This window comes from Dryobates pubescens, chromosome 14 (genome assembly GCF_014839835.1).
Source record: "Dryobates pubescens isolate bDryPub1 chromosome 14, bDryPub1.pri, whole genome shotgun sequence".
NCBI lineage: Eukaryota > Metazoa > Chordata > Aves > Piciformes > Picidae > Dryobates > Dryobates pubescens.
The window spans coordinates 20742972-20769372 of record NC_071625.1 but is presented as its reverse complement, the minus strand read 5'-3'; the positions used below and the strand labels follow the sequence as shown (position 1 = coordinate 20769372).

Here is a 26401-nt window from a genome sequence, read left to right as displayed (position 1 = left end):
AGCTGGAAGCAGAAAAACAGTTTCAAGTGTCTAAAATTCTTTTGATGGCTCATCCCTTGCAGAAATAACTTCTTCTGGAAGGAACAGGAAAGCTGTTCTGTCAGTTCTTATTTTGAAACTTTAAAAAAAAACAAAGCCCTCCTATATAGGTAAGACAGTGTTTTCTTGCTCTCCAGCAATGAGATGGTATGAGAAGCAGGAGATAACATCCTTCTCCACAGCACTAATTCTATGCAGAAAGATTTCTGTTAGCTGAAAATCAGCCAGGAGGTAAAAATTTTTCCATATTATTGAAATGCCAAACTGAAGGTTCCTACATTGTGTTTTCCAAACAGTGGTGATTGTGATTGGTATTATGTCTTATTTTCCTTCTAACCATCATATTCCCCAGCTAGTAGCACAGGAATCTCATACATACTAGGATTGTGATGGGGACTGTTTTATCTTAGAATGGTTGCTTTTACACGAGTGGAGAAGTAATGCTTGCATTTCACTGTTGTCAGCAGTGTAAGGGTTCTTTGTGGATTCTGTAAAACCGTTGGACCTTCCTTTGGCCATGATTCCCAGCTGATGAAATTAAATGGAGTTGCAGTTCGGGGGAACAGGAGGGTGTAGCAGAGTGATGCTACTTTAGAATAGAATTTCTTATGCTGAAACACAGAGTGCTTGCTCTGATGTAGGAGGGGAGTATCCCCTTGTGCCCCAAACAAGGCTTTACTGAGAGTAATGATACATTTATGTATTCATTCCTTCACTTACTTATTTATTTTAATATCTTTAAGCCAGACTACCCTGCGTCTTTTAATTTGTTTGTAGATTAATGCCTGTGCAAGACCTCTTTGGCAGACAGCTTTGTAACTTATTTTTTGGGCCGTCAAATGCAAGATGCAAGTTGTTTCCCAGTTGTTTAAAATCCTTGGTGGCTGTTACTCCCAACCTTCCTTGTGCTTTACAAGGCATGTTTTACTACCAAACAAATGTCATTGAACAGAGCTCTACCTTATGGTAGTATGTTTGATATCCCTGTCAGTTCCCTGTGAAGTTTTTAATGAGCAAAGCAGATTAGTGGACTTCTTTAATTAGGAGATAATTTGTACTTGTCTGTTGTAAAACTGAGTAGCCAAAAATAATTACTTTTTCCTAAATCAGATGTCACATTCTGTGAGAACAGAGAATCTATATGGCCCTTCATCACTATTCCAGAGACTAATTTTAGCCTGATTATGCTAATTTCCCTAGATGCCTTCTATAGTTAATGGAGAGGAAAGAAAATCTTTTTGTGTTGACTCAGAGGAGCAAGATTTATTGGCACTGACAGCTTAGCTTTTACCATGGATACTGACATCCGGTGTTCTTAAATTTTGTCAGACATGGAGGATGTTTACCATCATGTTTAGCCTTTTCTCAGTTTTTCCTACACTCTTAAAGGAAATTAAAAATCCAAAAAGAGCAGAGAACGTAGAGTGCCTAAATAATCTTTCATGTGCTTTATTCTGTTGTACCACTTTGGAGTGGAAACTGCTACTGTCTGGAAGAGTAGAATAAATTGCATATGAAAAATACCTTTAAACTGGTGAAAATTCAGTGAACTTTTGAAATGGATTCCCTATTTTTTTGGGAGATTGAATTCAGTTTCTCACCAATACAAATCTGTAGTCTACTTACACTCTAAAAGGTATGCGGTCTGATTGTGGCTACAAATAGATCTTGGTTATTTTTTGTCCCAAAGCTGACTTTTGGAGCTTCATTGATCTCTTTCAAGTAGGATTCAACTGTCTTATTTGAGTTGTAGTTTTTTCTCCTCTCCACATGCAGATCTTGCTTCAACTGTGGAGACTCCTGTGATTACTCAGAAATCAGGGTTTCAAATGAAACAAATCTCTTTTTAATTAAAGTCTTGGAAAAAGCTGCTGTCTTGTTTATTCCCTTGATACAGAACTTACTCTACTTGATACTCTTGCAAAAAGTCTAAAGTTTCATTCAACATTTTAACAAGTTCTTTTTTTTTTTTTTTTTTAATTTAATTTTTTAAGTTTTCTTAAAGAAAACCTGAAGATGACTGTTTCAGAGAAACAATTGTTTGACTTTTATTTATGTCAAATCATAGAACCATTTTGGTTGGAAGAGACCTTTGAGTTCATCAAGAGAAACCATTAACTTAACACTACCAAGTCACCACTAATATATATCCCTTGGCACCACATCTGCAGTCTTTTAAATACCTCCAGGGATGGTGACTCCACTTCACTGGGCAGTCTGTTCCAGTGCTTTACAATTCTTTTGATGAAGAATATACTTTCATGCCTGATCTTCAGGCTACATGTTACTAATTCCCATTACTTGTTTATATGCTACGTTCGTAAATTATGTTAGCTTAGTTTGTACAGCAACAATGATTTTAGTTGTTTGTTTTGAGCTGTGGGGTTTTTTTGGCATAATGGTAAACCTCCTTATATAGGCAGATACTTAAAGACAGGTGAAGTTCAATAGTCAGTATGTTGATATTCAGATTGGCAATTCAGATTTCAAATTGGCAGTGTCTGTAAAGTTCACAATGTCTTTTTCTCTCATGGAAGATATTTTTATTAACCATATGCTAGGATAGCATATGCTGGTGAGGAAACTGAAAAAAAATGTGCTGGGGAAAAAGTAAGATTTCCTTGGCTTAAGTTTTACAGAATCTGGAGGCTGATTGCGATAAGCCTTTACTTTGAAATTTGCAGCAATGCTACATTTCATCCTGTAACCATTTTGCACAATTTCAGTAGCTAAATTTCATGTAAACTGTCTAAATCTCTCATATCAAGTAATTAAATGTATTGCTTTTAACCATAGCAGTTATATTACTAGGATAGAATGGATTCATTATACTTATTTTTCCTGTCTAGGAGTGAACAGATGACAGATTTGAATCTTTGAATTTGTGGTAAAACTTCTATGCTTCTGTTGAAAGGGATATAAGATTTCCTTTATTTAGAAATGACACGGCAATATTAAAATATTAATAACCTTTTATTAATATAAAAATTGCCAAACATATCAAAAGGTTTGATGTACAGTTAGAATATATTTACAATGGGGATGTACAGTATTTGGGCAACTCTTAACAATTTAACTATTTTATGCAAACCGGGAGGAATATAACAGAAAGAGAATACCCTGGGAGCGAAATGGCGCTCAACCACAGTGAGCGGGGAGGCTCGACAAGAACAGTTATGCCAAAGAGGCAGTGAATTAATTACTCACAACTGGTTGTACCCAGGTAGAGAGTGCTGCTGCTGTGTATTAGAGGCTTTAGGGCGCTCTCACGTTCCAGGCACGGCAAGTTGCCAGCAGGAATGCCACGGAGTCTTTGATGGCTGGTCTGGCTTCAGCAGACAGCAGGCTGTTAACAACGCCTTTCCACAATGGGCACTTGCTTTGTCCTGGGGAAACTGAGGCACAGCAAAATCCTGGTCACAAGGGGAAGCAGGCTTGGCTCTGACTCCTAAGGTTGTGGCTTCTCTTGTGGCTTGCAGTGTGTATGCATGTGGCTTTATCCCAGGTGCTGGATTGGGCAACTCGAGGCTATGCAACTTGAGGCAACTTCATGGCAGACAAGGTTCAAGCACGCAAGGTTTGAGCAAGGCACAAGCAACTAGAAATGAGCCTGTATATAACTCTTGCCCAAGATCAATGGGCCAATAGGGTACTGAAACCAGCACATAGTTTCCCAGTGTGAAGGGGTTCTGCCAGGCTGTGGCTGGAACACATTACAGTATCACCAAGGTTGGAAGAGACCTCAAAGATCAAGTCCAACCTGTCACCACAGACCCCATGACTAAACCATGGCACCAAGTGCCACGTCCAATCCCCTCTTGAATACCTCCAGGCATGGTGACTCCACCACCTCCCTGGGCAGCACATTCCAATGGCGAATGACTCTCTCAGTGAAGAACTTTCTCCTCACCTTGAGCAAGTGGCATGAAATAAAATAGCATGGGAAGGTACCCATTCCTTTCCAGTAAAACTCAAAATAAGAACTGTCAGTGACTGTAACTATTAATAACTAAATCACTGATTTCTATTGCAGACCACCTTATTTTTTATTAATTATTGTGGTCTTTTTAATACTTTGTGAAGTTAATGCAGCCATCCAGTGTTTGAAAGTTTCTGTTTTGTCTGTCTTTTTTGCACGCTTGGTGAAATACATAAACGAATTCACACACTTCTCATTAATGCTGTACTGTGTAGTTTTATAGAAGTCTTATATATGAAAACATTATGTCCTACAAACATGATAGTTTCAATAACAAGGAAATACAGTAGCTTTATCTATAAAAGGCGGTAACTATCAGCACCTCCTTTCCCCCCCATCTGCAACTTGAGACCATTGCAGGCTGTGTAACACCAGACTGGAGAGCTCAGATGGGGGAAAAAAAATAAAAATGCTGTTCTTGCTGCTCTTCTTTTTTTTTATTATGGGGAGATATTTTCAACAACATAACTCAAACATAAATATGATGCCAGGTTTCTGCAAAACACTGACCTTTAAAGACATCCAGCATACATTAAAAAGTATAATTTATTTTTTTACTCTACTGGCCATCTAAAAGTGATAAGACAGGTAAGAAAATATGTCCTTAGGAGTTTAATTTGAGAATTTGCATTATTTACTTACTGGACTCACACAACCTCTCTCTCTCTTTTTGGAAATGTGAGCCAACTTTCTTGACTCATTCTGGAACAAACATCTTCTGAACAGATAATATGTTCCCTTATTTCATGATAGATTTGTGTGCTTTTATACTGACTGAATTTTACTGTTTTCAAAATAATAAGATATTATCAATGTAATTTCTGGTTTTATACTTTCTGCAATGTACAAATATAGAAGATGTTTGCCCTGGTAAAAGTGCTGTAAATTACCAGTAGGTGATTGCAAGCATTTGCTATGACTAAATGACATGTTTACAACTATAAAAGCTTTGTAAATGTATCTCAGGCAAGTGCTTGGACTTTGATAAGTGTTTTGTCCTTTTGTAGATTTAATAACTTTTGTATTTCAAGCATTCTTGAAAACATCTTAGGTGCTTAGGATAAAATATTTATTGAGAACAAGAAGAGCTTAAGAGCACCACTGCTACACAAGGGGAAAAAACTCTATAATTAAGTAGAATTGTATACTTCACCGAAGGACGGAGCAGCTCAAAAGAGTGTAGTCACAGTTGGCTTTCCTGTGGCCTAAATGTTCAGTCATGTGAGTACTAATCCTGCAATATGCCTCAGAAATACTGTATGTTCAGTGGATGAAATTGCTTTTTTTCTACACATGAGGAAATAAAAAAAAAAAATAAAATTAACCTTTCTGAACATTCATGCCATTTGTGCCACTTAGAGAGGTATAACTTCCAGGTACTTGCTTCCCTGCCACAAAGCTCCATTGTGGTGCAGCAGAAACATCCGGAGAAAGACATTGACACTGTCGTCACTTAAGTTCGTCATTTATTCTTAGAAAGCCAGGGGAGGTTTAGGCTGGAGGTTAGGAAGAAATTCTACACAGAGAGAGTGATTGCCCATTCAAGTGGACTGCCGGGGAGGTGGTGGAGTCACCGTCATTGGAGATGTTTAGGAGGAGACTTGATAGGGTGCTTGGTTGTGTGGTTTAGTTGATTAGGTGGGTTGGATAATAGGTTGGACACGATGATCTTGAAAGTCTCTTCCAACCTGGTTTATTCAATTCTATTCTATTCTTAAGCAATGTATTGGTACAGTAAATTTCCATTTAGCAAAATAGTTATTCAAGGTATATAAAGTTTTCTTTTTTGACAGATCCTGTTAATCAAATAATGTTGTATTTTAGTTAATATTAAATATGCTAATATGAAATGAGAGGTGAGTTAATGTTCTTGTGGCTGCTCACATAGTGGTTTGTGTTCTTTAAACTTTTTGCTTCAATTCTTATATATGCTTTGAAGTTTGGTGGTGAATCAGTTGTAGGCTTGGACATCTGAATGTCTGAAAAATGCTCCTAATGTTTTGTTGTGTTGTGGTTTTTCTCCACCCCTGGATTTTATGACATTCTAAGGACTAATTAGATTCTCCTCTTGAAAAATCTTTGGGAAATCTGTTTCTGTTTTGTAACTGACAATTCTGTGAAACAAACCAGTAAGACATTAGACACTTAAAGCATTTCCAGGGGCTTTTGGGAGAGAAATTATCATTTTAATAACTTGCTGTGCTGAAAAAATTATGGTTGCTGTTAGCGAATTATCCTTCAGACTCTGGCAGTAAACAATACAGAATTGGGTTTTGGTTGTTTCTCACTTTTGTATCACCTGACTATAGAAAGACATGTAACTGGTCTTGCACAATTTTGCTCCATTTTCAGTACTGGCTGAGAATACAGTTTCACAGACTGTAACATTTTCAGCTGTGTCTGTAGGTTTCAGTGAGTGAGTCAACTGGTAGTGCAGTTGAAAGGGTGTATTGGGTTGGACTGAGCTGGAGTTAATTCTCCTCGCAGCATCTTTCTAGTGCTGTGGGTTTTTTGCAGCAGTAGTTCATAATACAGCAGTGTTTTGGCTACTGTCGAATCCAGTATCCAGGCTGTGTCCTTTCAGTATTTCCCTGCCCCAAGAGTACATTGAGGGGTGGGCAAAATCTTGGGAGGGCACACGGCTGAGCCAGCTGACTCAGACTGGCCAAAGAATTATTCCATACCATATGATGTTAGCCTAGGTATAAGAATGAAGTGAAAGAAGCAAGTGTGGGGATTTGTCCATGGCGTTTATCCTCCCAAGGAGCCACCAAGCTTAGAGAGCCCTGCTTCCCAAGACTGACCACTGTCCTGATGATGGGAAGTAGAGACTGACATATCTCTCTCTGCTTTTTGCTTCCATGTGGTCTATTGCTGTTTGCTTATTAGTGTTACTAAAATTGCTCCTGTCCTATTCCTGACTTCTGTTATATTATTTTTTTTCCCCTTCTTCCCCTGTTCACTTAAGAGGGGGAGTGATAGAGCGGCTTTGGTGGGCATCTGGCCTCCAGGCCAGGGCCAAACCACCACAAAGGGATAAGTGTTCTAGATAAAACAGGGAAAAAAACCCAAAACAAACCACAACAAAACAAACAAAAAAAGCAAAACATAAAAGAAAAAGAGTAGGGAAAAGTGTTGGTGTTTTTCTGAAATGCAAAGCTTCCACTTTCAGCTTGCAAAGCTACCTCAAAACTTGCACACATCAGTGTGCTGTAAGTGAAGTACTTTGGGCTTGTCTAGATGTATGTGGATGACCTGCTGATAAAAGTAAATTCTGCATCTCAGTAAGTGTACAAGAGATGCTTCAGCCTGTGCTTAGCAGCTGGTGAGAAGAAACTGGGTGGCAAAAGGTGGAGGGATCTTAATGGGACATTTGTCTGCCTTGGGGCAGAATTGGCCAATGTTCAACCTTTCTCTTACCTTTTTTTCCTTCTCTCTGTAGTCTGTTCTTAAAACTGCTGGTGACAGAGAATCCAGAATGTCTTCAGGCAGTCTGCACCCTTTAGAATAGAAAGGTTTTATAATGTCTAACTTAGGTAGCTTTGCTTCAGTGTAAGCCCATTATTGCTTTTTCAATTACCAACAAAGAAAACCATTTATTTATTTTCTTTTTATAGCTGCATTCTGTACCTTGTAAGATAAATACCTTTTAGGCAACTCTAGACTAGATAATGTAATGTCTTTCAGTCTTTTATAACAGGGGTGTGTTTAAAGCTTTGTTCCTCCCTTGAATAATTGAAAGACTGTATCAATTAATCACCATCTTCAGCTCTGATGCTTTAGCTGGACACAGTACTTCATCTAAGAGCTTTAGTGCCAATTTGATTGCAAAATTTCTTTGTGGATGTCCTGGGTGATACGGATGTATCATAATATATTTTGTTTTTCATACCAGTAAAACAGCATTGACTGGTGTTAAATGTGCAGCTTATTGTAATCCAAAGTTTCTTTTCTGCATTTAGCTGTGTCTGGCTTGTATTTGTATAGCTGTCCTAAAATTATATTTTGCATTTGTCACTGACAAATTGCTTCCTTGGTATTTTGGGTCCTATTTCCAGTTTGTCAAGAATCAGGCATAAAGAATGCCTACAGCTCTGGCCAGCCTAGTGCTCTTTGCAAATTTGATGAGCCCATTCTGTCATCCAAGTCTGTGCTTCATGAAACTCAAATACTTCTGTATTCCTGACAAGCCCCTTCAGCTCAGTCAATACATTATTTTAGTTTGATGATTTACAAGTGTTTCTATGTTTTTTCCAAGCCCTTTTGCATCTGTCTTATGAAGAGTGTTATTTTGACAGTGTATTTCTAGCTTCCCTTTGACAATTTTGTCTATTTTTTTGTCAACAGCATCACTGAAGTTAAAGGATGACAGGTGCTGCCTCATCTGGATTAAAAAAAAATAAATATTTCTTTGTCCTAGGAATAATTTAGGCTGCATGGATGTGATTTGTTCTTGACAAATCCATGTTGACTGTTACTTACTCCTTCATTAGTTCATAGATGTTTGCAAATTGGATTGTTGTTAGTTTTTTTTCTGGGTATCTTTATGTGACTGAAATTAAAGTCAACTGCATTCTAATGCCCTGACTTCTACTTTTTCCTTCTTGTAAAGACAGACAGAACTGATAGGGTGCCTCCAAGTTTATTTCCCTTAAATCATAGAATCATCCAGGCTGAAAGGACTTCTGAGATGATCAAGTCCAGCCATTTTGCCCACTCCAAGTCTGTCACTACACCATGTCCCCAAGCACCAGATCCACATGACTTTTAAACATGTCCAGGGATGGCAATTCAACCACCTCCCTGGACAGCCCATTCCAGTGCCTGACAACCTGTTCCATGAAAAGTGTTTTCCTAATGTCCAGTCTAAACTCCCCTGGGGCAGCTTGAGGCTGTTCCCTCTTGGTCTGTCACTTGTGAGAAGAGACCAGTGCCTACCTCTCTACAACCTCCTTTCAGGAATTTTGGTGAATCAGAATGTTGTTCTCAGTGAACCTTCTAGTGAGAGTGTAACATTTGAATGCTTAACCAGCTACCTGAAAGCAGGTTGTAGCAAAGAAACAAGCAATAGGGTGAGAGGAAATGGCCTCAGGTTGTGCCAGAGGACTTTTAGATTGGATATTAGGAAATATTTCTTTACTGACAAGATTACCAATCTGTGGAACAGTCTGCTCAGAGGAGTGATTGAGTCACTGTCCCTTGAGGTATTTCAAAGGTGTGTAGGTGTGGTACTTAGGAACATAGTTTAATGGTGGACTTGACAGTGTTAGGTTAATGGCTGGTCGAGACAATCTCAAAGATTTTCTCCAACCTAAATAATTCTATGAGTTGATTACACTTGTTGAAATGTTCAGTGTTTCCATATTGCATAGTGTGTTTCAACCTTTCATAATGATCTGATGAAGTTCTAGTGGAAAGGCTCTAATTTTGAGAAAAGGTCTCCAATTTAAGCTTTTCTTCTCTGAAGTTAAGTATTTTTGCCACTCTAAAGCTTAGTACTCGTTACTCATTTGGGAGAAATCAGTATCAAAAGGGTTTTTTTTAAATGTATTTCATTTTGCCAGTTTGTCAAATTTGCCAACATAGAAGAAGACACACCATCATATCACAGACGCTATGACTTCTTTGTGTCTCGATTCAGTGCCATGTGCCATTCATGTGACCACGATCCAGAAATACAGACTGAGTAAGTGCCATTGTTTTCTCTATTACAGAAAACTGTTTTTAACACATTAATGTAGTCTGTAACACAGCTTTTTTTAAGGCTGTTTAGTGGAGTAGTTCATTCCATAGGAAGAAAATGAAAGCCTTGACTTTTTTAAATAGGACCAAATATTGCAAATCTTAGGTAACTAGACCTCCTAGAATATTTAAGTGGAATTTTACCTGCCAGATTGCATGGATTCTTTCCAGAAAGGCATTACTTGTTGCTGTAAATGTATTTGAATTCTGTAACTCATTTGAGAAATTAATGGGGCTACCCTTGTGAATAGCAAAAGCATATTTTGGCTCTACACTATTTGAGAATTGCTCATTAAAATTGAATTCTCCTGATGTCTGCAGTATGATACTTTGTGTGAAACTGAAATGCCTTCATGAATTAATACTCCAAATTTTTACATAATGCAAGCACCACAAGTTTTTTACTTCAGCTCCCCCTAGTGATGTGTTCTTTATAGTTGTTGTCAATCAGGACTTAACTCCTGAGCACCTCAGAAAACTTAAGGTTTTTCACGTTGTATTATTTACGTTTCTGTTGAACTCATCTTTTTCTGTATCTATGCATTAAATTGTTTGGGCAGCTGTGAAAAATCTGTGAGCTGAACATCGATTCAGCTCTTTGAATTGTTGTTAGCTGCATTTTTCTTAAAAGCTTGCAATTTGAAGGATCTTTTCTCTTTCCTTAGGATCCGAATTGCTGGAATCAGGGGCATTCAGGGAGTGGTGCGAAAAACGGTTAATGATGAACTTCGAGCAACTATATGGGAACCTCAGCACATGGACAAGATAGTACCATCTTTGCTGTTTAATATGCAAAAAATTGATGATATTGACAGGTATTTTTATTTCTGGTCACTGATGTTACCAGAGGCAACAGGGTGTTTATGTTGCAACTTTTAGATCAAAGACATTTGGGGTAGGACTTTGAGCAACCTGATTAGTGGAAGATGTGCCTGTCCTTGGCAGGGTTGGTTGGAACTAGATGTTCTTTAAGGTCCCTTCCAACTGAAACCATTCTGTGATTGCAAGAATCTTAAAGCACGGGAACATATTTTACTATCAGAAGATATTGCAACTATGATGTTAGCATGTTAATTTGACTTGTGGCATTTCAGTATTTGACTTTATAGGGCTTTAAAGCTAAGGTTTTATGATGCTGAAGAATGAACATTAACTAAAGCAAATGCTCTTAGTGAACACTTTAACAGATATTTAATGCACAACCTTGCACAGCAGAACTGAAAGTATAATTAAGGTTCTGGTGTACTGCAGTTGGCAACAAATCTAATGCGCAGTTGCATAATGCTAATGTAGATGACAGAATCCCTGTTTAAGTGTCTATAATGTGTTTTGTGCAAAAAAAAGTTTGCCATCTATAAGTACAATGCTTCTCAATTAGTAATATTGCACCTTAGGTTGAAATACTGTTTTTTTTCCTCAATCTCCCACCTCTCAACGGGTCAGCTGAAATATTAGTAAAAGCTTAATGGCACAATGCCTCAAGCACTTCAATTTAGAAATACATATAAAATGCCTTTAATTTTTTTTAGTAATTCAGGTCTCTTCTGTGCTGAAAAGGAGATGACTTTGGGCAAAGAAAAAAATAGCAGAAGTCCCCCAAAACAACAACAACAAAAAAAAAAATTGAAAAAAGACCCAAACAAAACAGAAAAACAAAACACAAAACATGAATATGGGAAACTGGAAACTTGTAGAAAGGCTTTACCTTTCACTGTTTGCAGTGCAGCTGCTGATATTTGGTTATTCCAAGGTGAGGACAGGCTATTCCTGTCAAAGCTTGGTGGTTGAATTCAGGCCCCAGTAAGTTTTAGTTTGTCCAAAACAGTGAGTGTTTTCTTCAGTTTTCCTTCTCTTGTGTTGGGATTCTGTCTTTAATTCAACATTCTTACTCTCTTTTTGTACCATGTCGATGTTAAATAGTCATCCTAATTCCCAGTTACCAGGAGAGAAGGAAAACTAGAAAGTTAGAATATTTGAACTTTACAGAACTTGGCCATTACTATAAAACATTAACTTTGCACTGCAAGATTTAGTAAGTCATAAATCAAAATCTCCATATAAAATGAAGTTAATATGTTTTTGTTGTTGTTATTTCTTCAGTCAGAAGATCAGTTACTGTATTTCTTTCAGAGCAATGCCTTTAATGGAAAAAAAAACACTCAGCAAGGGCCACTTTTATAAATAAAGTACAGGGAAACTGACCTCAGTATTTACATCTTAAAAGCATATTTCCAAATGTGAAAGGTGTTTGGGTTGTTTTCCTTTACAAGATTTTAATAACGTATTGTGTTACTGTTATGGAAATCCAGTTGCCCAGTGGTACCATAGAGGTAAAGAATACTATGTGACAAAAATGAGATTGATGAAGTATTATATTTTAACTGAGATTAAAAATTAAGAGATTTGTATGTACTGATGCAGATGTTACAGTTACTATTATGCTATTATACTGTGCTTTCCATAGTAACGTCGGGAGGCTGGTAGTTAGAAGGTGACTAACTTGTACACACTCTTAGCTGGAGGTACCTGTGTGGGTGATAATGTTCCAGTTAGTTCAGTCAGATTTTTTTTTTTCAACTTGCAAGCCATCTGTTTGTACAGAAGTATTGGAGTTTTATTTAACACTCACCCACACAGTACGAATTCAGTGGTGGGCTTTAGTATGGGCAGGTGAACGAGATCATTAGTCTGAAAAAAAAAATGACACTCGCTAACTTTTTGCATGATGTCATGGCCTTTGTGCAGTGGATCAACATGCAGTGGGTAACAAGTTAAATCTGTATTAACAGCCATTGCTTTTGCCATATAAATAATTACTCGTAGAGCAGCTAGCAGTAAGTGGGCAGATGCTGATCTATACTCCTGCTGGGTGAGAGTGAAATATTTTATTCAGAATTCTAGTGTGATGCATATTTGAGATAGAATTATGGCCTAGCTCGAGAGCATGACTTGTGGTAAAGCCAAGGGTGGCGTATAGTAAGGAAAACAAATATTAATCATTAGTAACATCAATGTGGTTTTGTCTTATTTCAGCAGAATAGGCCCTCCATCCTCTCCTACAGGAGGAGAGAAAGAAGAAAATCCTGCTCTGCTGGCTGAGAATTGTTTCAGGGAACTCTTAGGGCGAGCAACCTATGGAAATATGAATAATGCTGTCAGACCAGTGTTCGCGTAAGTTAAATTCATGGAAGGTCTCATCTTAAAGGTTTTTGTTATTTCATCCTCTAATTATGTTGCATAAATTCATTCCTCCTTTACAACCCAAAAGATTTTATTCATGTTTCTTCAAAAAATTGCCCCTCTTTTTATCTCACCTTGTTGCCTATCTGTTAGCTTGAAGGTACTTACGGAGAAATGTGTGTCACGTTGTACCAATTTTAGAAGTGCGTTGTAATGATTTAGATAGGTTGATGCCTCAGCTGGCCTTTCTTTTGAAAATGGAGCTGCTTGTTCAAGATACTAATGTCCCAGAAGTGACTGTTGCAGTCAGTGAAGAGACCAGCCAAATGAAATACAAGTAGCACAAAGGAATACTGTGTCTGGATTAATGTAAAAAACTGAGATTTCTCTTTCTTGCAGTTTTCTTCCAAGACATGTTTTCATATTCTTTGAGGAATATCTTTTACAGCTCATTCGGTTGTGAAGGGTAGATGTGCACGCAGTATGCACATGATGCGCGAGTGCTTACAGTACAAATTAGAACTCTATGTAATTAACTATAAAGTTCAGTGTTTTTCAGTTCTCTACATTGCCCTAGTTGCTTCTTAAAACGTGATGTGAAAAAAAAGGTGGAGATCACTTAAATCTACTTTTCTCACCCCTGCTAGTGTCTGCAAATTAGCCATGTTCTCAGAAGCAACCTTTGCAGGAAGCTCTAGATTCAGTGATACTGCTTGCAAACCCTGGCTTTTCCTATTGTAGATTTTCAAGATACCAAGCTGTCATGTGAATGGCCTAGTTCTTTCCACAAAGTCTCGAGTATTCCATTCATAGATTGAAAGGCTTTCAAGCTGCCAAAAGCCATTTTCAAACTGCTAAGTATGAACAGACATGCAAAAAGAAATTAGGGTAGATATTGAGAACAGAAAAATTTGGGAGCACCTTGTTTTATACCCAGAAGCATTAAATGCAAGGAACTGTGCTATTATCTTACTTAACCATGTATACCTATTGTACCAGTCTGGTAGGAGTCTAACTGTTGCAAAGTTGAGTGTTTCATTAAAAAATGTTTCTCAGTCCTCCAAAATACCTGGGGCTAGAGTGTATGTTGACCTACTAAACAACACAAATGGATTCTTGCCATTGGTTCAACTACCTGAAGCAGCTAATATCTTGCCTTTTTGGAAGAGGAAAATTGTGTGTCTATTTTGAGAGGAAAGTTCTTTGTGGTTAACTGCAGCTATCAAGTTTTTTTCACTCTGGCTGAATGGATCTTTGGGGCATGTAAAGAGAACCATCAAGGGTAACAGCGCATGTGCTTCCCTGAAATACTAAAGGATCAGTTCCAACCAGGAGAAGATACTGGGGAGTATGCATTTATATTTGATGAGACAAAAGCTAAACAGGTTAGCTAAAATAAGCTATCATCTACAAAAAATAATGGACTATACTAGAATGATATTTGGAAGAAAGAAGACCTCAATAAATGTGGTATGAGCCACTAAGCTTTGAAGGATTTAAAGAGGTAAATTTCTTTCTGTTTGGAATGTGCGCTAGAAAGGCAGCTATCCCTAACAGGTAGTCCAGCTTAATATTTGGTAGTGCAAATGTGCTATACTCTTGGCACTTCAAATGACACTTTAAAATTCTTTCCTGTAGCAATTTCTGTTAAAGATATGTAACATGTCAAAACTGCAGTGTGTTTTCTTAGCTCTGCAATGGACTGCAAAATAATTTAGGGCACAGGAGAGAGGGTAGTTTTATGCCAGCAGGTTTAATCAACCTTGAAGGAGCACAGTGTACTCAGCTGAGTCACTAGACTGATAGCAGCTGGCCAGTGAGTTAATTGAGACCTCCAGATTCTAGGCAAAGTTAGTTAAATAATCCAGTCATTCTTGTCCTTTTTTTTTGTGTCTTTTTTATTTTGTCCTTTGCAGAATACTGACTGCTTTTACCTGTATGCTTTCAAGTATGGTATTTGAGGCATATTTAGATTATGTAGGAAAGGGCAGATTTTTTGAGGTTTTGTTTGGGTTTTTTTTGTTTGCAGCTGTGGCTTTTTTAAACTGAAATCATTCCAATTAAAAGGCATCCCAAATAATTTTTTTTTCTGTCTTCTAGAATTAAAAATGCATTTATTTTTGTCAAGTTTTTCAAATACTTGGATATCCTTTCTGGAAAACTTGATGTGTGCTATTTTGATAGATTTCAGCATAGTACTTAAGCAGAATTTCTTGTCTTTGCTGTAAGCTGATGTTTATTGTTGGTGATTCCTATCCTAGTAAAAGACAAAATGATCCATTTATCATTTTGATTCTGATATTTCTTGCAGAAAGTACTTCAGAGTGATGAAGGGGCATATATACAAAGAGTAGCTCTTTTTGTTTGTTTGTTTTCTGTAAATATTATGAAACTCCTGTGAAAAAGAAAAGAGTTCCTAAAATCTCTGTTCTGGATGTAACATTCAGCCTTAATTGCTTCATAGCTCTAGATTCAAAACAAATTCTTCATCCTATTTAGAGTAAAAATCTATGAAAATATTAAATGTTTTGTTATCGCTACCTAAAACCAAATCCTTTTTCAGAAGATTTACTTTTCTGCTCTAGGTAGCAAGTCATTGTTTAGAAGCTTTATGTATGGAGAAAATCCCTATGAGGTGAATTTTGACAAAACAGCAAGTTGCCATTCAGTATCTCTTCATTTTTTGTTACAGGCATTTAGACCATCACAGGCTTTGGGATCCCAATGAATTTGCTGTTTCCTGCTTCAAAATCATCATGTATTCTATACAGGTAGGATTTTCTCCAGGGTTAGTTTTCCTTGTGTACATGTTTCAAGCACATGAGATGGGGTTAAATGCTCACCTCACCATGATAATTATAGGTGGTAGATGGAATCAAAGAATCCAGAAGATGCCTTTCACAAACTCCTTTGTCTTAGTCTTTAAACCTTTCACTTAACCTAATCATGGTTTTTGAAGTTTTCTAATTTACATTCACTTAATACACACTTGTAGAAGGGGAAAAAAAAAGTTGTTAAAGTATTCTCAATGGATAGTAGTATGGAAGTCCTTCGGCACACTACAGAGGAAGGAGCAGGGTAGGCATGCTGATCTGACACTGTGCTTGATATATAAATCTCACTTTAAATTGGTCATTTCTTCATGCCAGTACAGCTGTACTGCTTTTACAACTGAAGGAACCAATTTCACATGTAAATGTGTTATGTTGATTGATTTTTTTTTCTAATCAGTTACAAGCTGTATTGTCTGTTGTAAACATGATCAAAATTTGATTGTTGGTTTGTTTGTGTCTGTGACAGACACCCAAAAGATGTTCCTGGATATTTTAATACTGTAAGCTTTTGTAAACTGGGATGGATTGACCTCTGTGACTTCATCTGTCATGATAGTTAGCTATTTTAATTCATATTTAATCATGAATTGATTGAAGTTTAGACAGGTTCATGAGTAAGAATGTTGCGGAATAGGAACATGGTCATGACTATAGCTGAATGATGTATGAGTTACTCTTACTGAACTCACAGATGAAACTTTTCTTTCTGTTTCTTTGGGGTTTTTTTAATAGGCACAATACTCCCATCATGTAATACAAGAAATTCTTGGACACCTTGATGTTCGCAAAAGGGACTCACCACGCGTTCGTGCTGGCATTATTCAGGTTCTTTTGGAAGCAGTTGCAATAGCAGCTAAAGGATCAATAGGTAAGTTGTTTTAAATTAAAGGCATCAGGTCAAAGGATAGGTTTGAAGAATGGCACTCATTTTTGCTTTATTTTCAGACTAAAGCATATATTTTGAGAAAGCTTTGTAATGATTACTTTTTTCTCCTTTGTTAGAATAGAATAGAATTAACCAGGTTGGGAAAGACCTTTGAGATCATCAAGTCCAACCTATCACCCGACACCATCTAATCAACTAAACCATGGCACCAAGTGCTATGTCCAATCCCCTCTTGAACACCTCCAGTGATGGTGACTCCACCACCTCCCTGGGCAGCCCATTCCAATGGCCAATCTCTCTTTCTATGAAGAGCTTCTTCCTAACATCCAGCCTAAACCTCCCCTGGCACAGCTTGAGACTGTGTCCTCTTTTCTGGTGCTGGTTGCCTGGGAGAAGAGACCAACCCCCAGATAAAAATGCTCTAATTCTTACTTGGTTTACAGGTGCATACTTACTTAGTCTTTTGACTGTTTTCCTGTGTATTGTAAAAATATATCTATTAATTTTTTCAACTTTGTGGAAGGCAGGAGTTTCTGTTTGGTAAGAAGTCACAAATCTGAGAGAACTGCGTGTGACTCTACAAAATGACAAAGAGTAATCGCACTATGTGATACAGCTGCTGTGAGAGGAATAGCCCTTTGGTCAATTTGGGGCAGCTGGCCCAGCCTGTGTCTCCTTCCAGCATCTTGCACACTCCCACCTACTCTCTATTTGGACAGAAGAAAAACCTTAACACTTGCTGGCATTGTTCAGCAACAGCCAAAACCACTGGTGTGTTGTCAGCAATATTTTAGTCACAAATCCAGAAGACAGCACCACCCAGTCTGCTAGGGAGAAAGTTAACTCCAGCTCTGCCAAACCTAGTGCAACCTGTATGCCTGATGGCATTTCCTGAGTCAAAAATAATTTCTAAAATACCAAGGTGTAGGCACACTTCGAAAGTTTATCCCTAGGCCATATCCCTTTAAACAGTGAATTTCACCTTTTCTTGTAAGCTTAATCTGATTCATGCTGAAAAGGGGTTGGAAGGTCATTTCTTATTTTCTTGAGATCTTTACCTGTTGCATTCATTGGTACATGTTGTTTCCAGGCCCAACAGTTCTGGAGGTTTTTAATACCTTGTTGAAGCACTTGCGCATCAGTGTTGACTTTGAGCTGAGTGATAGGCGCAGCTCAGCAGGAAGTGCCACTTTCAGCACAAGCTCCAAGGAGAGTGATGAGAGGATTGTCCAGAATGCTATTATTCAAACAATTGGTGAGTAATGGCAGTGACATAGGCTCACTTACATGTCCCTGCTTCTCCCTTTACCTGAACACAGCTCCCATGGGTGTGCTTACTGTTGCTGTGCTGTACTGATGTAAGAACAGGACACATCACACAGCTTGACACCTGGGTGGCTGCATGTTCCCACCAGATCTCTATCTGGGCAGCTGCATTAGTCATGGTGGGTGCAGATCTTAGAGAGGACATGGCCACCAGCTGGGTGGTTACCATTGTTCCCTGGTCAGATTTGGCAGAACTACACTTCCTTCCTGCTCACAAAGTGACCTCCAGTGTTCCCCAGGTGCTGCTTTCATGGGTGTGAGGAGGGCACAGCTGCCCTCACTCCTGGCCCTGTCCAGGTCCTGAGTCTCTCTAATTCCCTAAGGTTCCCCCCAGTTCAGGAAATTGCTCTCTGTTTTTGTCAGTGATTTAATTTACTTTTTTTTATTTAGGATTTTTTGGCAGCAATCTTCCAGATTACCAGAGATCAGAGATTATGATGTTCATTATGGGAAAAGTGCCTGTTTTGGGGACAACTTCACAATCATTGGATACCAGTCACCTTGGGTTTGTATAGCCTACATTTTTTAATTTCTAATAAAATAATTAGATTTTATAATCCTGATAAGAAGTGAAAAACATTAAGAAAAGTGAAATCCAAATTCCCCCTCATTGGGGGCTGTATTACATACTATGCAATCTTAATCAGGGTCAGCAGTGTGAAATCAATCTTCAGACTTGTTAATGATAACTGATTGGAATGCAACTTATTCTTCACTAAAACGTTTCTTCTCCCCACATATGAAATTATCTGCTTAATGATGGTTAATTCTGTAACTTCTTTTATGTGTGCTTTGTGAATGAGGGAAATTCAACTAGGGCTACATTTTAAATATCTGCAGGAATTCCAAATGATTTTGGTTTTGATTTGTCCTGTACAAGCTGACTTCAAATTAAGAATCAAACTGCAGAAATCCCAGTGAATTTTTGGATTTAGATTTTCCCTATTTATTTAGCAAACATATGCAGCAAACTAATTTTCATCTTTTTTCCAATTGTAGTGATATGGGAACTAGGAGGATTCAAATCATGTTGCTGAGATCTTTGCTTATGGTAAGTCATTTGAAGTTACCAACACACAATGTTTCACTTTCATGTTTACATGTAGAGATTTAAGTGTAGTATTGTAAGTCTGGTTTATGGAATTAGGCATAACTGCATATTACATAAATCTGAAGTTCTGCTGGGTAAATGATGACAGCGCTTTCCCAACTTAGGATACAAGCAGCTCAAGAAATATTCCTCCATCTCTTAGAGCCCCTCAGTGAATATCAGTTATAATTGGAACTGCAGATCCAAAAGAACATCATAGAGTAGGCTGATTTGACTAGTTCTGCCAGCAACGCTGGCAACATCAAAGTGAAATCACTTTTGTCTGTGACTCCACAGAAACTGCAATTAGTGGAGTGGGTAATATTTTTAAAACTCAAGGAATTCATGCATGTCTCCAAGCCCTTGGAGCCTTAGGCAGCTTTGTTCTTACCTTCCTGGTATTTCCCAATTTTCTTGTAAGGTATGATTAAATGTTTTGTCACAAATACATTTTTCAACTGTAGAACTTCAAAGACTATTTCTGGAAATACATTGTGATAAGGATCAGCAGTGGGTGGGAAAAGAGGCTCTTGCCTGTAGAATCCTGGCCTATTTTGTTTCAGAAGCCAAAAAATGTTTAGTGACTGAAGCGGCAAAAATACCGTAAAGAATGATTTGATGACTAAAGCAGAGGAATGCTTTCCTGCAAAATTACTATCTTTCCCAGCTTTGACATGAAATGTCAGGGTGGTTTTAGGCAAATCAGTTAAACTGTTATTCATTTGTCAGAATATGAAAGCCTATATTCTGTCTTGCAAAAGAGCTGAGTTTCAGTTACAGCTGAAGGAGAGAAAACAAGTTAGAAAGGGCTGCAGGCGGTCATTTTGCATGTTGTCTTCATTAAGGATAGACTCAACTATGCCTCACTGTTCCTGACCACATTCATCTCACCAATCTTAAGAGTTTCCATTGAAGTCAGGAGGAATTTTTCTAGTTTTTTGGGAGTGCTGCATAGCCTGTTGTATGCATTAAAAGGTTCAAATAATGCATGTGGAAGCAATTCAACATGTTAGACACTGACTTCTGTTTTTCAGAACCTCTTTTAGAATATGGAAGTAAAATCCCATCCTGGCACAAAGATGTGGAAGGGAATGTTTTGATTTTTAATCAGTTACCCAGACATGGATAGATATTGGGGAGAAATGTAGGAGAAAATTGTGTTCAGAGCAAGGCTTTTGTTGTGGCATACCAGGTTTAATCTGCGTACATAGCGAAGAGCTAGAAACTACTGAACGCTGCCTTTTCTGTCTACTGAGCTGAGCATTGTATATCATGTATTCTTTACAAAACAATAATACTTCATAACATAATTAGTCTGCTGTCATGCATACAGACAGGCAGACCACTTAATGTTATACAGACAATTAAAATTTGGCACTTTGTTCAAAGTATGCACTTTTATTTGCAGCCTTACTGCTTGTAATATTAGCAATTTTCCACTTTCGGAGTGATAGATTAGAGACCTTCATGTAACCTCACAAAACTGAGAAAAAAGAAAAACAAGTGATGAAAAAAAATTAAAACTGGGAAAAAACCCTCACCCAAACAAGCCACACAAAAAAAACAACCTCAAAAATCATCTTCATTTTATACTCTGCAACTTTTCACAGCCTGTTTAAAAAAAAAATAAAATCCTAAATAATACCTCTTTTGGGGGGTGAGTTTAGTACAGGAACCATCCTGAGAAATACCACTTTAAAACAGATGAGAGAGGTCATTTGAATGTGAGTTTTAAAGTCTTTCCAAATTCATAATGAGATTATGAATCTTCAAAACTTGATACTTCAGACTGAATCCACCTTTCAGATGCCAAAGCAAGCCCACTAAAAGGTGAATGACAACTGCAAGTAATTCTTAAGGTGCAATAATGACACACATTAATTTTACTTCCAACAATTTACAGGTGACTTCGGGATACAAAGCAACAACAATATCTAATGCACTTCCTCCACCATTTCTGGACCCATTATTGTCTCCTTCACTCATGGAAGACTCTGAGCTAAGGCAGCTGGTCTTAGAAATACTCCATAATCTCATTGACCGGCATGACAACAGAGCCAAGCTCCGAGGGATACGGTAGTTCCTTTTGTTGACTTTGGTCTGCTTGAAATTTTAGTTTAATATCTGAATAAGAACTTGATTTTTAAGTATTTTTCCAAATGTGAAATGTTAATGCACTGTTTAGATAAATGCACAGTTCTCACTATTGATGACAAGAGTTTCACAGATAAGCCTCTATGCATGGTGCCTTAAATGATTGTTCCTAATGCTTGCTGGTTTAACTGTGGAAAATAGAATATGGTATTTCATGTAGATTAGAAAAAAAAGGGCTTGTCATAGTTCTGTGCATGGTTCTTCCTCTTCAACTGAAATATGAATGTTATTGTTAAACATGGGTGTAATTAAAGTGGAAATTACTTCTAAGATTCGAGTAGTTCTTATATTTTACATCATCTTCCCTTTCAACTTCTTTTTGCTAAAAGGACACTTTTGTTTCCTTTGTAGAATAATACCAGATGTTTCTGATCTAAAGATAAAACGAGACAAAATTTCAAGGCAAGATGTGAGCTTCATGAAAAAGGTAATATATTTGAAAAAGTTAACTTCTCTGTCTAAAAGGAAGATAGAATAACTGAATCAGATGCATTGCTTTTGTTCTATTACTGTTTTTGCAACAAATTTTCTAAGTGCAATTCTTTAGTAGTGAGGTGGATCAGTTCATTACTTTTCCAAATATACTGTCTTTAAGCAGCTAACATTTTATTTTGTAATAGCTTCTGTGTTTTAATAGCTCTTTCCTTTTTCCTAAATAAAATATATATTTAAACAACTATATATTTGCTTTCAGAAATATTAAAAAGGCCAATATTTATGCTTTGCTTCAAAAGTAGATGTTAAAAATGAGGGGTATTTTCTCCTTATAAAGCTGACCTAGTACTTCCAGAGATAAACTATTAGTCCTTACTTTGAAAATTATCTGTCATCTGATGCAGACCTGTATCCTCTACAGATTAAGAATGCTGGGGTGGTACTGAGTTGTGTGTTGCATGCAAAACCTGCTTCTCATTCTGTCTTTCTGTGTGGTTTTCTTTTTCTGGCGTTGAGATAATAGTTTCTTTACAAAAGATTGGTTAAGCACAGTGTTACAAAGAAAGTCACTCTGGAAGCTGAGAGTCTTTCATTAGTTAACCTATGTTCTTCACTACAGCTGCAGCCTCTTTCTGCACATAAGCCTTTCTCATCTCCTGAAACACCCTCCAGAATTTTTTGTTGGTTTGCTGTTCAAGACTTGCTTAGTGAAAAATTTGATGTCTTCAGAAGGATAATCCTTAAACCTTCTCCATTACTTGAACATTCTTGAGAGTGGTTCAAGATACACTTTTTATTTTTTATCCTCCTTTTCATAAAAAGACACTTATTTTTTCTGAATACTTCAGTAGGAATGTGCAATCTTCTGTATCATGTCTGTACACCTCAACATGAAATAGAACTGTATTGTATTTATGAAGAAACTTGTTAAAAACTAGTGCTCTTCTTGATTAATCATGTACTTGTCTGCATAGGTATGTGTATACATAGATTGGGTTTTCTTTATCCAAAATGGTCTATTATCAAAGCTGTCCCTGCTTGGAATAGGGAGTTCAAATATAGGACCTTTAAGTATTTTTTCTAACCTTTATCGTGCTATGATTTTAATGCTAATTTTCTGTCTTTGTTTTTTCATAGCATGGTCAGCAGTTGTACAGGCACATCTACTTAGGCTGTAAAGAAGAAGACAATGTCCAAAAAAACTTTGAACTACTGTTTACATCTCTAGCTCTTACCACAATTGAACTAGCCAATGAAGAAGTGGTTATTGACCTCATTCGATTAGCTGTTGCTCTGCAGGTATCAATCTAAGTCCCTATTGGATTCCTTGCTTGGCAGTTTATATTTGTGGTTGGAAATACGCATACCTACTCTTTGTTTGCGTATTGATTTTCAAACTAGAAATTGCAGCATTCAGTGCACTTTTTAGGTACTTCATAGGGAAGCTTCAACTAAACATTTTTCTTAGAAACCTCTACAGTATGCTCTCTTCAGAAAAGAACAGATAGGGAAATTTGTTGAGACATTCCCTAGAATAACTGAGACATTCATTAGTGGATTAACAAGGTATTCCTACAACTTGTCATCTTACAGCATTGTTCTATATAAAATGCATGCATTGTCCACACCTTGGAAGCAAGCTTTTGGTTAACTGGTGTTGGAAATACTAGTCAAACCAGGCTATTTAATCTCATCTTGGAGTAAAATTTTAACAGTGTGTTGACAGGCTTCATGCCTTAACATTTCCTTTACAGGATCAAACATTATTTCATGCTTGCTTGTAGTCCTCAGTGAAACTGCTTAACTTAGTAGGAGGATCTGTGTTGAAATAAAAGCATTCAAAAAAATACAGTGCTAGCATGTGCTGTGGAAATTTGAGGGAGTTGTGTCCTCTGTTCCCGGTTCACTCTGCCCCTAGCCTCATTCTTTAGTGTGCACCTGCGTTATGAAACCTCTGAAATGCAGAGTGAGTCTTTAGTTTTAAAATGCGTTACTGAACCAAGTTCTTGATGAAAAGGAGCTTTAATAAAGCAAAAATAATACATTCTGAATCAACACAGAAGTGCTAATAAGCATTAAATAATTCTTTTTGTGGTAGAGTATCTTTGACTCTAAAGTGGTTTTTTATTATTCAAATGCTATTTATATTTTTCCTGAAAAAATGTTATGATCTGCAGGCAGTAAGGACAAAAGACTACCAGTCATTGACTTCTACCTGAGAAGCAGAAGTTTGAGTTGAGTAGATTTGCTTCTCTTCATAGAGGTTGAATCCCTCAAGCTCTCTTAACTTCTGATCAATATAAACTTAATTCAGGAGTGTGCTGGAAGACTAGAATTTGAACATAAGAACTATTAAATGCGAAGTAACAGATAATGACTATCTGTCAGCTTGTATTACTGCTCATAACGTTGACTTCTATGTATCTGGGACAACCTGTTAACTTTGGGATGTGTAATGCTATCCTTTATATTTCAGGACGTCGCCATCATCAATGAGGACAATCTGCCAATGTTTAACCGTTGTGGTGTCATGGCATTGGTGGCAGCCTATCTAAACTTTCTGAGTCAGATGATTGCAGTTCCTGCCTTTTGTCAGCATGTCAGCAAGGTATCACAGTTATGTAATTCAAGTAATTTAGAATAGTATGCACTCTGTTGTAAAATGGGTAAGTAACTTCTGTCAAGTGGTTGGTTGATGTTAGTCTTCTGTGCTTATGTCCACTAATATTGCTCTTTGTCTTCAGTCACTGGTGGCATTACTTGGTGACTCTTAAAATTATGCACAGAACAATCTTCTCTCAAGGTATAGCATTTTTATTTTGTTTATGGTGCCATATGTAATGTATAGCCTCACTGATTTCAGTAAAACAGTACTGATGTGCACAAGACCTTGAGAAACAGATTTTTAGTCTGAAAGCTGTGTGCCACAATCTTTATCTGGTCAAAAGAAATTCTAAAGGCTTTACTTGCAATGAGGTAGATGTTAGTGAAGGATTGTTAATCTGCTACAGTAGAGCTTCATTAAACAGCTTAGTCCTTGGAGAAAATAGCAATGAAACTAATCAGTTTGTCTTGTTTCTTTTCAGGTGATTGAAACTAGAAGTCTGGAAGCATCTTATTTTTTACCAGAAACAATTTTTAAAGACAAATGCAAGTAAGTAGATGAACAGTGAAGTACCTATTTTACTATTAAAAATTGCAGATCCTTAAGGTAGTTTCATTTGTGAAAAATAATGTAGAGCTTTAATAATGCACAGAATAAGCAGAAGAAAACCAAATGTTAAAAGCGTATATGATATTCTGAGTTTTTTTAGTTGTAGTCAGAGGCACTTTTATCTGCACAATATGGTGCTTGGTGTAAGTGTGAACACAGCAAAATGCATTGTCACTGAATCAGAGTGAGTGAGGTTGGGAGGGACCTCTGGACATCATTGGTGCAACTTCTCTGTTCAAGCAGATGCATCCGGATGTCTTTGGAACATCTCCACAAACACTCTGGGCGATCTGTGCCAGAACTTAGTGACCCTGACAGCGAAAAAAAGAGGTTCAAACAAACTTTTGTATTTCAGTTTGTGCCCATTACTTCTGGTCCTGTCACTGGGCATCTCTGAAAATAGTATGGCTCTATTGTCTTTTCACACCCTCCCTTAAGGTAGTTATACACTCTGGTAAGAATCACCTTCTTTTCTCCATGCTGAACCATCCCAGCTCTCTGTCTTTCTTCATTAGAGAGATGCCTCAGTCTCATAATCCACCTTAGTGGCCCTTTGTTGGACTCCCTAACTCCATGTTTCTTGTGTCCTGGGGGGCCTAGCCCTTTACACGCTACTCAAGGTATGGCCTTAGTAGTGCTGAGTAGAGGGGAAGGATCTCCTCCCTTGACTTGCTGGCAGTACTCATAATGCAGCCCAGGATACCCTGTGTCCTTTTTGCTGCAAGGGCACATTGCTGCTAGGTGGCAAATACTACTCTGTAGTTTTTTTCTATTTAACAGAGACTATTCTCTCAAGGTGTAGCAAAACAGGTGAGGAATGTATTTCAGATAAACAAGAAGTATTAAAGTAGTTTAAAACATGGCAGAAATATTCAGTGGACTAATTTGGGGGAGTATATTCATTCCTAAACAAAAAAAAACAAGCAAGTTTTATTTCCATCAAATCATTGCCACTGACCCTTTCTGGTTCTTTGAAGACTGTGAAAAAATATTTTACTTAATGAACAAATCTCTAGTGATAATAATTTCAAATATATGTTTTGACAGTCTTCCAAAATCCCTAGAGAAGCATGAAAAAGATTTATTTTTCCTGACGAACAAGATTGCAGAATCATTAGGAGGCAGTGGATACAGTGTGGAAAGACTGTCAGTTCCATATGTACCCCAGGTAACAGGTAAGTGGTGATTAGTGGCAAAACTAATCAGTACCAGTTATTAAGAATGCTTTCTTAATGCATTGTGTGGCAGTGAATTGCAGTGTGACTATTTATTAGCAACAAAACTGAATCATAGTATAGTTTCATTTTCTCACTTTTTTTCTCATTAGCTACTGTGTTATTGCTAAGAAGTTTAACCTTTGTGTCTTTTAAAGATTTATTTTCCTTTCTTAGATTTACAAGAAAGTTCTTGAGCCTACTTTGACTCTCTTTAATGAAATATTTACTTTAGAAAGGATACCTGGGAAGATTGCAGTGATTATTGCTGGGTTCCTCTATTAACTTGAGTGAGGAGGGATTATGCA

The 26401-nt window shown here is 37.4% G+C and overlaps 1 protein-coding gene across 1 annotated transcript in view; it reads left to right on the top strand.

Moving 5' to 3' along the window:
* The window catches only part of EFR3A (EFR3 homolog A), a 42186-nt gene that overhangs the window by 6836 nt on the left and 8949 nt on the right, over positions 1–26401 (top strand). Inside the window, exons 5-18 of the mRNA XM_054167124.1 lie at positions 9583–9704; positions 10426–10575; positions 12794–12931; positions 15633–15711; positions 16507–16642; positions 17751–17915; positions 18377–18491; positions 18986–19037; positions 20980–21152; positions 21582–21657; positions 22803–22964; positions 24142–24273; positions 24752–24819; positions 25927–26054. Coding sequence (XP_054023099.1) covers positions 9583–9704; positions 10426–10575; positions 12794–12931; positions 15633–15711; positions 16507–16642; positions 17751–17915; positions 18377–18491; positions 18986–19037; positions 20980–21152; positions 21582–21657; positions 22803–22964; positions 24142–24273; positions 24752–24819; positions 25927–26054 — 1696 coding nt within the window. The remainder of the gene's footprint in view (positions 1–9582; positions 9705–10425; positions 10576–12793; positions 12932–15632; positions 15712–16506; positions 16643–17750; positions 17916–18376; positions 18492–18985; positions 19038–20979; positions 21153–21581; positions 21658–22802; positions 22965–24141; positions 24274–24751; positions 24820–25926; positions 26055–26401) is intronic.